The following is a 13190-nucleotide window of genomic DNA, read 5'->3' on the forward strand; positions in this document are numbered from 1 at the left end:
CTGCAGATTCCAGCAGGATGAGAAAAGTTCCCGCTCTGCAGTAAACCGGTGGCCTGTTCAGAGCACTCTTTGTTCGCTTAGGTAGGACAAACTTAATCTTATGTTTCCTGTCAGATGATTTTTGGCTGTACTACAGGAGAGGGAGGAGCATGATTCATAAAACTCCCAAATGTAAACCTTGCTGGTTAACCCTTTGCCATGAAAGAGGCACATTAAACACCTACTTTATTGGAAGACGTTTTACGTAAAGTGCCATATTTACATATGCGTTACTTCCGAGAGGAGTCAGCAGCCAGCAGCAGCCAACGCCCCTTCTATTAACTGACCTTTTGCATTTTCCTGTTTGCAGTGCTGTTAGTAGGTATGTCCTGGATTTGTGGCCGCATTTACACAGATAACAAGGCAGATGAGTGAGTAAATGTACTAATAAACGTAAGAAAAATGAAAAGGCAAAAAGCCTGTTTGAGTTCAAGAAATTGAAGAACACAAATTTGAATAACCGCCAGCTGTCGAAATTTAAGATTATTCTCTCCTTTGTTAATTTTCGTTTTACACGAAGGAAGGTTTTTTTGTTTTTGTCTTTGTTTTTGGGTTTTTTTTTTCGTTTGTTTGTTTTTTTGCACATCTGATTCTTTCTGCACATGTATTAGCAGGCACGATATAAAAATGTATTCAGTTCCCTAATCATTTGTGATTTTATGGTTTGGAATTCTGCTACAAGTTCTCTTATTTAGAGGTGAAATTGTGAAATGAACACCGATTTTTGCTTTTAAATGAAAATCACTTAGGAAAGAATCGCTTTCTGCTTTTGTATAAAACTTACATTTCTTTTTAATTTAGTATGCCTTGGGTGATTTTCTCTAGTGAAAGGCAGTATTTGGGAGCACTATTTTTGTAGAGAATTTGGTCTGCTGTTGAAGACTCACATATGCTAATAAGGGGAGCAGTAGCACTTGTAACAATAGCATTGAAAGGAACCCAGGGATAGAGAGGAATACAGACTAGAGAAAGGATGGAAATCCACACGTAGGGTTCTCTGCTGTGGTACAGTCTGTGGGAGGAGATCAAATAGCTACCGTGAGCCTGATGATGCTATATTTTTTAACTGGCTGAAACCTCCCACGGGCACATAAGTCGTTACATATGTATGCATGTGTGTACTGTAATTTATTTACAATAAGCCATCTTTGTAGTAATTCTGTATCTCTCATTTTCAGTTCTAAAACATGAAAAGTATCAAACAGAATTCGAAAAAAAATCTACATAAGTTTGCCTATTTAAGGGAATTGTATTCTTCTGATGTCTAAAGTAAACATTTTAAGGAAATCCGTTTTTATTACTTTTAAGTATATAGGTTGCCTTGTTGAAGCGTCTTCTAGGATTTTGTAAGAGCTTTTTACTTAAAGAGTACAGAAATTACAATGAGCACATTTCATATTTAGCTGCAGTGGTCCATACACATAAGGGCTCTTCTTGCCCTGTGCTCTTCATTAAATAAAATATTTCACTGGCAGAAGTCATTATTTTACTTAGAAAGTGCTAATACTCACACATGGTAAAGTTAACATTCAATCCAGCATGCTCTAATAACAAAACCCATCTGAAACAATTGAATACAAATTAATGAGCTTTGATGGCCTACCGTTTTGATATGCTATTTCCAAAATCGTTGGTCCCCGAGGAGTAGCAATAAAGGAGGCTATTTACCTACTTAGTTAAGAAACAAATACGTTTCTTTTTCATTACTATGAAGTGCTATTGCTTGCAGTTAGAATAATTCCATGAGCCACCTGCAGTTTATGATATTTGGTGTTTTCCAGAGAGCCCACAAGAGTACTTTACAGATCAGGTAAGAGCTGGCCAGGGAGCTTTCCGATACAGATTATTACAAATAGTAATAATCATTAGAAATCATCTTGTATGCAAATAGGATCATTCAGATAGCAATAATGATCCTTAAAAATGGAGGAAATAAGTAGAAGAAACCCAAGACCTGTGTAAAGCACTTTGTATATTTCACTTCTAGTTTAGCCTCATCTGAAGTGGAACTCAATAAGCCAATTATTGACATACAGCCACATCTGTACATACATAAACAAAGGCAAATATTGTAGTCAGCTAAAAAGAATCTGGAATTGGATAAATAAAATACAGTTATTTATGTTGAAATTTGGATTCAAGAGTTCTGCTTCTCGGGGAATTTCAGTGGACCTTAATTCATAGAATCTCTTATATCATTTAAGGATAATATAAATTCATGTCCAGTGAGAAGCATGAAGTGTGTTTCACAAGAGAGGGAGATGAGGTAAAGTGTAAGTGGGAAAGAATATACATCCTAGAACCACGCTGCTAAAGTTCAAATCCTGGCTTCTGTAACTTAATAGCAACGTGACTTGGGCAAGGCACTTGCCTCTCAGGCTAAGTACAAGGAATACCATGGGTCAACTTAGGCAAGCGATTGCCCCAAAAATGTGTCTTCCAGGCCTAACTCTGCTGGCCAGTCAACCCATCTCAGACATTCCTGGAATATCATTTCTTCTCATCTCTGCCTGGGCAGACTTCACTGCCTAGCTCCATTTCCCTCATCTGTAAAATCAGAATAAAACTGGTACTTTTCTCATATATTTACTGCGAGGATTGAACATTCATAAAATAGTACTGGGCAAATAATGCACATCATGTAAGTACTAGCAACAGTATATTTATTAAGTACCATTTTTTGTTCTAATAAATTAATGAATTCTTAAGTAAGTTCTCACAACTTTATTTTTTTTCAAAGTAAGCTCTACACCCCATGTAGGACTTGAACTCATGACTCCCAAGACTGAGAGTCCCATACTATACCCACTGAACCAGCCAGGTGCCCTCAACATGTAATAATTCTTAAACATATAGGAACTTAAATACCACCCATATGTTCCTTCAACTGAGCCAGCATGTTTTCCTAGGACACCATCTATAGCATTTGTATTATGTCGGAGTAAGCAGCCAGTCCAAATGCATACATACACAGTCCAAGACAGCATGGCTTTTCTAACTTAATTAATACTTAATTAACCTGCCCTTGATTGTTTTTTCCAGGTAGATTTTAGCTATTAATAGGGGAAATTGTTTATTGTGCATTTTGGGAGAGATACTAATACCTGTGTGTTAATTATTACTCCTAATAAAATTAGGAGTATTTAGCTAAGGAAGTACAAAAAAACTTGTCTTCTTGGGGATATTTAAAACAGGTGCAAAGGAATGAAAGGTAAATCCTTTTTAAAGTAAGGTCTTTGTTTTACTTATTTTCCGTGCTTTCTGGGCCATGGCTTATTTTTACTGCTATCTATAAGTAATGTAGCTACTAGTAGAGTTGAGGTATTCCTGACTATATAAAATTCTTCTTGCTCCATTCTGATAATATTTTTGTTAAGCTTCTTGAAAGAGTACTTACTATCTTTGAGGTAAATATGGCAGTCTTATGATTAAATTAGTATGTGAAATCTGGATGGGTAATACTGTTTTTCCACTAAAAAGTATTAGTGTGCTGGGATACTTTCACATTTTATAAAATGCTTGATAAATGGGTGACCCAACCCATTATCAGATAAACACAGACTAGTAATAAATGAATTTTGCCTATCTTCAAATAGCTCTTATTTCGAGATATAGTTGAACTGAAGCTTTTGACTTTGTCTGGTTCCTTACTCAACTTATCATCCCATATATGTTTATTTGGCACTCTGTGGTTCTTGGGTGGTTACTGAGGTAAAAGCCAAGGTCTCAGTCCTTCTGGCCTAGAAGACACAGTCTTGCATAATTTTAGAAAGTACAACCATCAAATGTTGACCTGCCCAGAGCAATTTTCTCTCTTTCTTTCATTGAGTGGTATAGAGTCAATTTACTACTTGTGGATGCAAGGGCTGACTACTTTATCCAATTTATCCAAGGATATGAGATATATAAGTAGTGTATCATTTTTAAAAGGCAGAATTGGGTATCTTTTTACCCTGTAATCCTCACCATAAGGTCACTCTAAACATATATAGGAACTTAAACTAGATTTGTTTAAGTTCTTAAACAACTTCAACTAGATTTGTTTTCAGAGGATGTATATTGGGATTTCAGAGTTGCTTGATCACTCAGATCAACCACATAGTCTGTGCAGAAGTCTTCTGCACCTTTAGCTAGGTTATGATCCAGCTGTGTGGGGCATGGGAAATTCACTGTCTCCTGAAGCAAATACTGCCTTCAGAACCTCGATTCACAACTTTATTCTAATGTAGGGTTGATGTCTGACCTCCCAGGGCAGCAGTATAATAGAGTTAAGTGGCTGTGGGAATCAGAACTGATTCGTATCTGAGGTCTAGGTGGGCAACTTGGGGCAAGTTTAAACCTTAGTTTTCTCATTTGTGAAATGGGGATGATGGCAATTTCAAGAGTTCATTGAGAAAATCAAGTGAGATAGCATATGAAAAACACCCAGAATGGTTATTTTGCTCATAGTAGGGTCTCTGCATGATTGTCTTCTGGAAATTTCTCGCTTTATGCTCTTTCCACCTGAACTATACAGAACAAGTGTGAATTTCTTTCCAACTTAACTGTTGTGTCTTTCCTGTCTCCCTTCAGCTGTTCCTCAAATGACATGATTTGGTGAGTTTCTTCATCAAAGAAATGTCACAGAGTTTATTTCTCTTGAAGAGTGATGGGTAGAAGCAACACAGTGCTTCAGAAGTAGTCTGATCAGGATAAAATGGGCTGTCACCTCCCATTAATGCATCTTAAGGTCAAAATAATTTGTTTCTTTGTTTCTTCCCTTTTTGGGGCAGCCATATCATGCATTTGGTGAGAATACTGTGAAAATATTATTCATGATATCAGACTACTTTTTAGAATTTTGATTTAACTTGTATCCGTTCTGTGTATAAGGAAATATCTCATTATATACATGGAGAAGTCTTTAGGGTGAATTCTGCTTGTGTTAAGGTACAGTCAAAATCTCCTTTTTCCTTGTTTTGTGCCTGGTTTTTTAAAGTACTTTATATTCTTTTCCTTTTTTGATGGTATGACCTATATATATTTTCTAAAGATGTACTTTCAAATTTTAGTCATGCTTATCTTCTGTTTGCCTAAAGAAAAGGTGATTTGGCAATGGAAAATGGAATGAAAACAAAATCTGTGCATGCTTGAAGATCTATTGCTGAAGTAGCTTAACTTAACCTTGAATATTTTAAGATCTTTCAATTATGTTCACACATCTCTTAATACATAGAGGCACAGATTATTGGATTGGGCATGAAATAATTCTCATTCCATTATGAATTAAGACTATTAAATACTTTACATATAACTAGTCCGTATGTGGAGATAAATATGAATATGTGTGTTTATTTTACCCATACTGGTGATCAGCAGCATTAATTCATATAGAGGGAGTTAGATATGTAAAAAGCACTGTTACCTGAAAATTGAGGTATGCAATTTGAGGCATTCTCTTTTTGAGATGAAATGATCTAGGTTATTTTGTTTGATTAAACTTTTTTTTTACGTTGTTGCCATAATCTTTGAATTTGTTTTACCAGATTTTTTTCAATGAGACTACCAAAAGGCTCTAAGAAATGTGCCTTATAGTTTTGAACCTAACATATAAATTGGCAATAAGAGACTTGTAAAATTCATATATGAGGTCTGCATAGTGTTAATGTTTGAGATTTATTTCCCCCAAAGGTTCATAAACAGTATTGACAAATATATCACACACACTGCCATTTTGACATGGTCATGATGTAGGATGGGAGGTTTGAAAAATTTAAGTAAATATCTAAGTTGAATTTGCTAGATATTCTGCAGCAAAAGTCCTACATCAATTTGTTTTTATTGAGCATTTTCCAAAGAGTAAGACATGTCTCTTTTTAGAACTGCATAAGAAAGCTATTGCAAAATAAACTCCAAATTCTTGTCTTTTCTGCCATCAGTTAGACATACTTCTCCATTTAAGGACTCACATCTATTTTCAATCATTAAGCTATACTTTATTTTCCTAAAGTATGCAATCTCTAAATGACTTTCTAGAGCCCATTTAATTTGGAACTTGCTTTTGCAAAGTGATTTACTTGCTGTTGACATTGTCTTTTACTGTCAAGGGTCATCAATTTGAGCTAGTCTTTGTTTTTCATACATGCTTCCCATTTCAGGTTAAGAATAATGGCTGTCTGTTTTTGTAATTCACTTTATTTGCTAAGAAATAATTAGCATTAGCTATAGCCAGACTCTACAATTGATAGGACAGTCATTTTCTCTATGGAGCTTACCTTTCAGCCGATAAGATAATCACAGCTGCAGGTGACTATGATATGAAGTAATAAATACTCTAATAGTACTGTGTAACAAAGTGCAGTGAAAGTATGGTTGAGGGGAAAATAGCTTTCATGATGTCTCATGTAACATTCTCTCCCAATCAATCATGCAAAGCACAGAAATGGAAGATGTGTGTGGGAAGAGAGAAATATGTGAAAATAATTAAGTCTCTTGGAAAAGGTTTCAGTAACAACTATTCTAATTCTTGAGAATTATGACTTTTAAACAGATAACAAGGACATATCTTTTTAGTTTGAATAATTCTTTGTTCGAACTCTTAATTATTCCTCAGTAGTTAATTTTTATTAATACCAAATGTCTCTTAATTTTAAGCTCAGAGATGCCTATTTTCTTTTTATAGGGGGCCAAATCGTAATGTATTTGTGCAAATGCGTGATGATTACAAACTCTACTTTTTAAAAATGTAGGATTGGGTGGGACTTGGAACACATAAGTGATTTGTTTGCTTATCCAGAAATTTATTGAACATCCACTCTGTGCTGGTACTATATTAAATGGAGAACAAAAGAAGATGGACTTGGCTATCATGGAGCTCATAGTCTAATCCTAAAACCTCTTGAGCATAGAAAATCATTGTGAAATTTTTCAGTTGAAGTATCAACTCAGAAATATGCCCTTAGACATCTACTAAAAAGACATGTTTTGTGTAGAGGTATTACCAGAGTAAAAAAAAGATACACACACACACACACACACACACACACACCAGGTTCTTTTTTTTTGAAATCCAAGCTTTTTTTTTTTTTAAACAAAATGGTTCCTTCAAGTTAATATCCCATAACGGTTTTTGTATCTTTGATATTCATGTATGAAAAAATGAGGGTGTCCAGGTTGATATCTACAATAACAGTATCCATCTCACCTCATGGTTTCAAAAGTAAAGGATACTGCCTTAAATTTAAAACATTGAAATGATGTCTCCAAGTCAGCCCATGCTAAAACAGGGTATAGAATTGTCAGTTTGATGTGTTTTTGGCTTGTGATGATTTGCACAGCTGTTAATTAGCTGACTTTCATTCTGAGTTGAGTATTGATACAAACATGGTCTGATTAGATATCCCCCAAAATGTATGGTGTGTGGGGTTGTTTTGTGATCTATAGATCTCAGGTCATTTCCTTCCATATGATTACTTGTTTAATGAGCAATTATGCCAATAGCAACTAGAGAACTGTTCTTCAAGTTTTTTAAACAGCCCAAACCCAACACAGGTGAAATGAGGGTTGGACGGGGCAGGAACCTCGTCTGCTTGCTCCCTGCAGCTCCCCTCCCCCCGACCCCTCCCAGATCTTCAGACTGAGAGCAGCTTGGATGTGGTAACCTTCCATACTGATGGCGGTGACAGGGAGTGCCCAGGCCTCTGGTGCCAGCATTTCAAATTACATATTATGTACTGACTTTCTTAAAATATGTGTATTTTCTTATTGTAAGGAAAAAGGAATATCTTTCATGACAGCTTTCAGGTGTATCCAATCAATAAGCAGGTAAAAAATTGAAACCCATCTTATCACTGAATTGCTTGTGAATTGAAAGTAAAGCAAGATCAGAATATGACTGGCAAACCATGTTGGTACCATTGTGGATTTGCTGCTTTCCTTTTTTTCTTTCTTTCTTTCTTTTTTTTTCATCAAAGTAGATCAGATATTTTAGGAATACACTCCATCAGAGTTCAACAGTTGTGTGTAAGCCTGACTTGAGCTTTTCCTGCCTCACCATTAGTCTTACCTTCCATGAGAGAAATAGACCATGCAGTGTACCTACCTATAATAATCAGTTTAGCACACTAATCTCATATTAAACTGTAAAGTGGAAAGAAGTTATAGCAGTAATTTGATGCCTATGGAATTTATACTTCTAATATCATTGTAGATTTTAACATTGTGTTTCTTCTTTTTCTCTTCCCTCCCTCCTGCTCCTCTCCTGTCAACAGTCCTGGTACCTGGGCTAGCTTGGTTCCTTTCCAAGTATCAAATAGGACACCCATCCTACCGGCAAATGTCCAAAATTACGGTTTGAACATAATTGGAGAACCTTTCCTTCAAGCAGAAACAAGCAACTGAGGGAAAATGAAATACAACAGTAGTTTAAGAAATCAAAAAAAAAAAAAAAAAAAAAAAAAAAAGGAAAAGAGGAAGACCGGACAAAACAAAACAAAAGGGAGAAAGGAAAGCAACTGAAGAAAGAAGATATAGACCAGCAATTGCAGCACTTACAATCACTAATTCCCTTAAGGTTGAAACTGTAATGACATAAAAAGGGTCGATGATATTTCGCTGATGGTAGACGCAGCCCCTGCAACGTAGCCTTTGTTACATGAAGTCCGCTGGGAAATAGATGTTCTGTCTCTATGACAATATATTTTAACTGACTTTCTAGATGCCTTAATATTTGCATGATAAGCTAGTTTTATTGGTTTAGTATTCTTGTTGTTTACGCATGGAATCACTATTCCTGGTTATCTCACCAACGAAGGCTAGGAGGCGGCATCAGAGGTGCTGGGTGACAGAGCCATGAGCCAGCCATTTTATAAGCACTCTGATTTCTAAAAGTTAAAAAATATATATATAAAATCTCTGTAGCCTTTAGTTATCAGTACAGATTTATTAAATTTTGGCCCTTAACCCAGCCTTTTCCAGTGTGTAACCCAGTTTGAAACCTTAAAAAAAAAAAAAAAAAAGAGAAGAAAAAAAAGAAAAAAAGAAAAAAGAAAAAAAAAACAGTTTGAACACAAAGGCTCTATGGAAGAAATGCCTCTATGTAGGTGAAGTGTTATCTCTGCATGCAACAGTAAAAATTAATATAATATTTTCCCCACAAAAGAAACACTTAACAGAGGCAAGTGCAATTTATAAATTTATATCTAAAGGGGAATCATGATTATAAGTCCTTCAGCCCTTGGACTCTAAATTGAGGGGATTAAAAAGAATTTAAAATAATTTTGAACGAATTTATTTTCCCCTCAGTTTTTGAGGGCATTGAAAAGGCATTAAATCAAGACAAATCATGTGCTTGAGGAAAAAAAAATTAATGAAAACACAGCACTTATGTTGGTTTAGCTGCAGCCTCCTTGGAGGTAGAATTTATTTATTTAAAATTACTGGTTGCATCAAGAACCCATAGGGTGTACGTACAAAAGGTTCTATAAAATCTGCATCATAGAGACAAAGAGGCAGGCAAATCCATGTCACAAGGGTAAAGCTTACAGTTTACAAACTGGGAACGCCAGGGTGTAGGATATAAAAACGCACTCTTGAGAAAACAAATGTAATGAGGGTGCTGAAAACTTGCATGGTGCTTTCAGACATTAGCCTTGTTCAACAAATTTCTTGTATTGACAGATCTGTAGTGTGCATGGGCAGACACATTTTGCCTCTATGTCTCTTAAAATTTTAATTAAAAATACTCTTTCCAGTAATCCTAATTTGCACGAAGATATAATGTCCACATTACGTGCCTTGCCTTGAAATCTAAAAACAAAAAAAAAACAAAAAAAAAAACACAAAAAAGTGACATCACTACACTTGTTTTGCTGCATTTATTATCATTTTAAATCTTTACCATTTTTATGACAAAATATTTTGTACTCCAGACGAAGAAAAATGTGTGACATCATGGATTTTTTAGACAGTTATACCTTTATCTCACATTTATAAAGCATATCATGGCTGTGTATAGTTGCCGCTTAAAAATTGTAATCGACCAGCAATATTTTCAGTATTTTGGTGTTTTTCTATTAACCTTTCATGTTTTTCATCTTCCAATTAATATTTGGGGGGGAGGGGTTTCAAATTTATACGAATTATGCAATACCAAGTTTTGCCTATGTAGGTAGTGCTTTTAGCTGTATTGGTTATTATAGGTAAGTACACAGATTTAAAAAAAATAATGTATGCTTTTTTTTGTTTGTTTGTTTTAATTGACCAAAGTGGGTACTGCTATTTTTGCAGTGTGATGAGGTCCTTTGTGTACTGAGAGATGGACAGGGGATTTTTTTTAATATACATATATATATATTCTGGGGTGGGTGGGAGGATTTTTAACACTTTACAGTGTAGCTGTGAAGCAGTGCACCCTGAGACGGGCCTGGGCTGCAAAGCGACTGTTCTGTCTACTGTGACAAACTGCAACTTCCACAGGTTCCACCCTCTCTAACTTCCCACCTGGGGTGCAAGCTGAACTCATTTCTGGTTTTCATAACAACAAAAGTAGTAAGAAAGTGAACACAACAAATTCTCCTGGAGGCAGACTTGGCTTAAAACAAACTGTCTTATCTTTTTATTTTATTTTTAATTTTTAATTTTTTTTTTTTTTTTTTTTGTGGTGGTGGTGGTGGTAGTTTTTCTCAAAAGTTCCAGATCCACAGTGGAGAGTGAGCCTGTCTCATATTTGGCAAAAATATTGGTGGAACCATCCACCAAGTGGATGGTTCACACTTCGGGGGGGTTTAACACATTGAGCATATTTTCTCCTCCAAAACACATCATCCTGACTGGAGGGAGTGCTTCTGTATTCTTTCTCCACCATTTCTCTTCCCCCATTTATTCATTTATCATTAATGGTAGCATATGATCTACCTGTGACTCACTACTTCAAATGGATTGCAGCGCACTTGGAATTATTTTTTTTAATACATCCAGAGGATTGAACAGAGGGTTGCTGTATTAAATGTATTTGGACTTTTGGATTAAAATCAAAGTTCAATTTTTAAGGAACAAAAAAATAATGAATCTTGTTACGTTTTTATTTTACCTGCCCTTTTAAGCTGAGAACCAGAGCAGAAGGGAAATGTAGAATTTTCAGAAATTAATGTTCCTGTGGATGAATTAAGCCCCATTAGATGCTGATGGGATTTTTTAAGGGATGGTGCCTCAAATATATATTTGATTTAGTTTCCCCTGAGGGCTAGTGGGTGAGTGGAGGCTGGGTTTATTTTGCTCTTACACCCCTCCCCCCCATACCCACCCCGATCCCATTGAGGGAATTCATTACTAGAAGGAAAATCTTTCAGAATTAGTGACACACGGAGGGCAGTCTCAAGGAGCCCCCTGACCCGCTTCCCCCAGGCCATGGCCTAATAAAATAAACTGTCCATTGTTCTCACAACGTATGATTTCATAACGAATACTTTAGAACAATGCATGTAGGTCTAGAATTGTATTTCATTAGCCCGTTCAGTCCGTTAGCACAGCAGGATCCTAGCCACGCAAGTTGATGAGTTAAGTCCACTCATTTCTGTGATACTTGCCCTAGTCCGAAACAGCTCATCTCAGCCAAGCTCTTCACGCATCTTTGACCTTGAGTAGGTGAACAAATCAACCTCACAGGACACGCAGTATTTTTTTAAGAGCAGACTCGCTCTCTTTTGTTTGTTTGTCTGTCTGTTTCTTTCTTTCTTTCTTTCTTTCTTTCTTTCTTTCTTTCTTTCTTTTTCTTTCTTTCTCTTTCTTTTCTTTCTTTTTTTGCCAGAGAATGAGCAGTTCTAGCTAATAAGTAAATTACACACTGTGGGTATTCCTGCCTGCCTCTTGAATACAAAGGCCTAGTTCAAGTGTTGCTCTTTTTTTTTTTAATCCGTTTTTTCCCCTCCTTTCCTTTTGTGATAAAATTATTAAAAATACTACTATCTGTAGAAAATCTCAAATCCATTTTTCGGCCTCCTCCTCTTTTAACCAGGAAGTATATTCTGACGAAGGGTGCCCCTCCTGCAGGTCTTGCACGCCCCCCCCCTTTCCCAGAACTGCAGAGCTTCGGGATGGCGAAGGTCACCCAAGGGCACCAGGCACAGGGGGTGTCTCCTGCCCCCCGTTCATCCCGTGGCACTGTTTGGCATTTTTGTTGCGTGGCTTTGCGGCCCACCACTAGCAGTGCCTCTGAAGTGTTTCCTCTGGAGTGACGTGAGCGTTGGAGGCTTGTCTAAGGGAAAAAAAAATTAAGTAAATAAAAGGCAGTGAAGGAGACTGTACATAAAGACATGGCAAAAATCTTAATTATAGCAATATAGTTATGGGGTAATGTTCGGGTGGGCAGCTCCATTAAAAAAAATATGTGAATGAATCTGTGAAGCTGCAAAGTAGCAAGAAGAGCGAAAGATCTTCTTAACGAACCGCCTACCTTGTAGACAGTAATTTGTACACTGTATAGTTTTGTTAAGAATTTTTTTTTAAATTAAAATTCCCATGTTTGTAAAGCTAACTTTTTAACAATTATAATGGAACTATATGTTGTTTCCATTTTTAAAGTAAACAAGAATATTCCTTGTTTAGAGACTGGACTTGAGTTAAAACTCTCCAGCCTCGTAAGTTATGTATTAAAAAAAAAAAAAAATCTGTCCATGTTAGGAGTTATTTCACAGATTCCTGTGCTTGAAAAGCATAGGGTACTAATCCTTTAAAAAAGTGTAAATGGAGAAAAGTTATATTTTATGAAGGTTATTTTGTTGTATTTAGTATTGGGAAAGTTGGTTTTCAGAGCATTTCAGAATGTCAGAAGCACCACTGTCTTTTTATTAGTATATACGGCCTTTAGCAAAAGTTTTTGTGATTGTTACGTGATGGTATTTAAGGTTACGTTTCACAGAGCATTCGGGATAGGCAGAAAACTACAACAGTGCTATGTCTCACATAACGTGTCCTCAGGGAGCAGAGTATTGGATTTGTGACTGGTAGCTTCACAAGGACTCAACAAAAGAGATTGCACAGGGACATATTCAGCGGTGACACCAGGACATGTTCTTTACCTAGATTCAAAAATCTACGTACTGTGTGAAACGATGAAGGCTGCAGAAAGTTATCCCATATTCAGTGTACAGTATTCATTTTTAATGAAACAACTC

General features: G+C 36.2%; 1 protein-coding gene across 5 annotated transcripts in view; it reads left to right on the plus strand.

The window, feature by feature from the left end:
• NFIB (nuclear factor I B) overlaps positions 1 to 13190 on the plus strand; it is a 234621-nt gene that overhangs the window by 219658 nt on the left and 1773 nt on the right. For all 5 annotated transcript variants that reach the window (XM_055302607.1, XM_055302609.1, XM_055302608.1 and 2 more), the window contains one exon: positions 8289 to 13190. This exon is cut by the window's right edge and continues 1773 nt beyond it. In XM_055302607.1, the coding sequence (XP_055158582.1) occupies positions 8289 to 8418 (130 nt within the window). In that variant the 3' untranslated portion in view covers positions 8419 to 13190. The remainder of the gene's footprint in view (positions 1 to 8288) is intronic.

Source organism: Nyctereutes procyonoides, unplaced genomic scaffold, assembly GCF_905146905.1.
Source record: "Nyctereutes procyonoides isolate TBG_1078 unplaced genomic scaffold, NYPRO_anot_genome, whole genome shotgun sequence".
In the NCBI taxonomy this organism is placed as follows: domain Eukaryota; kingdom Metazoa; phylum Chordata; class Mammalia; order Carnivora; family Canidae; genus Nyctereutes; species Nyctereutes procyonoides.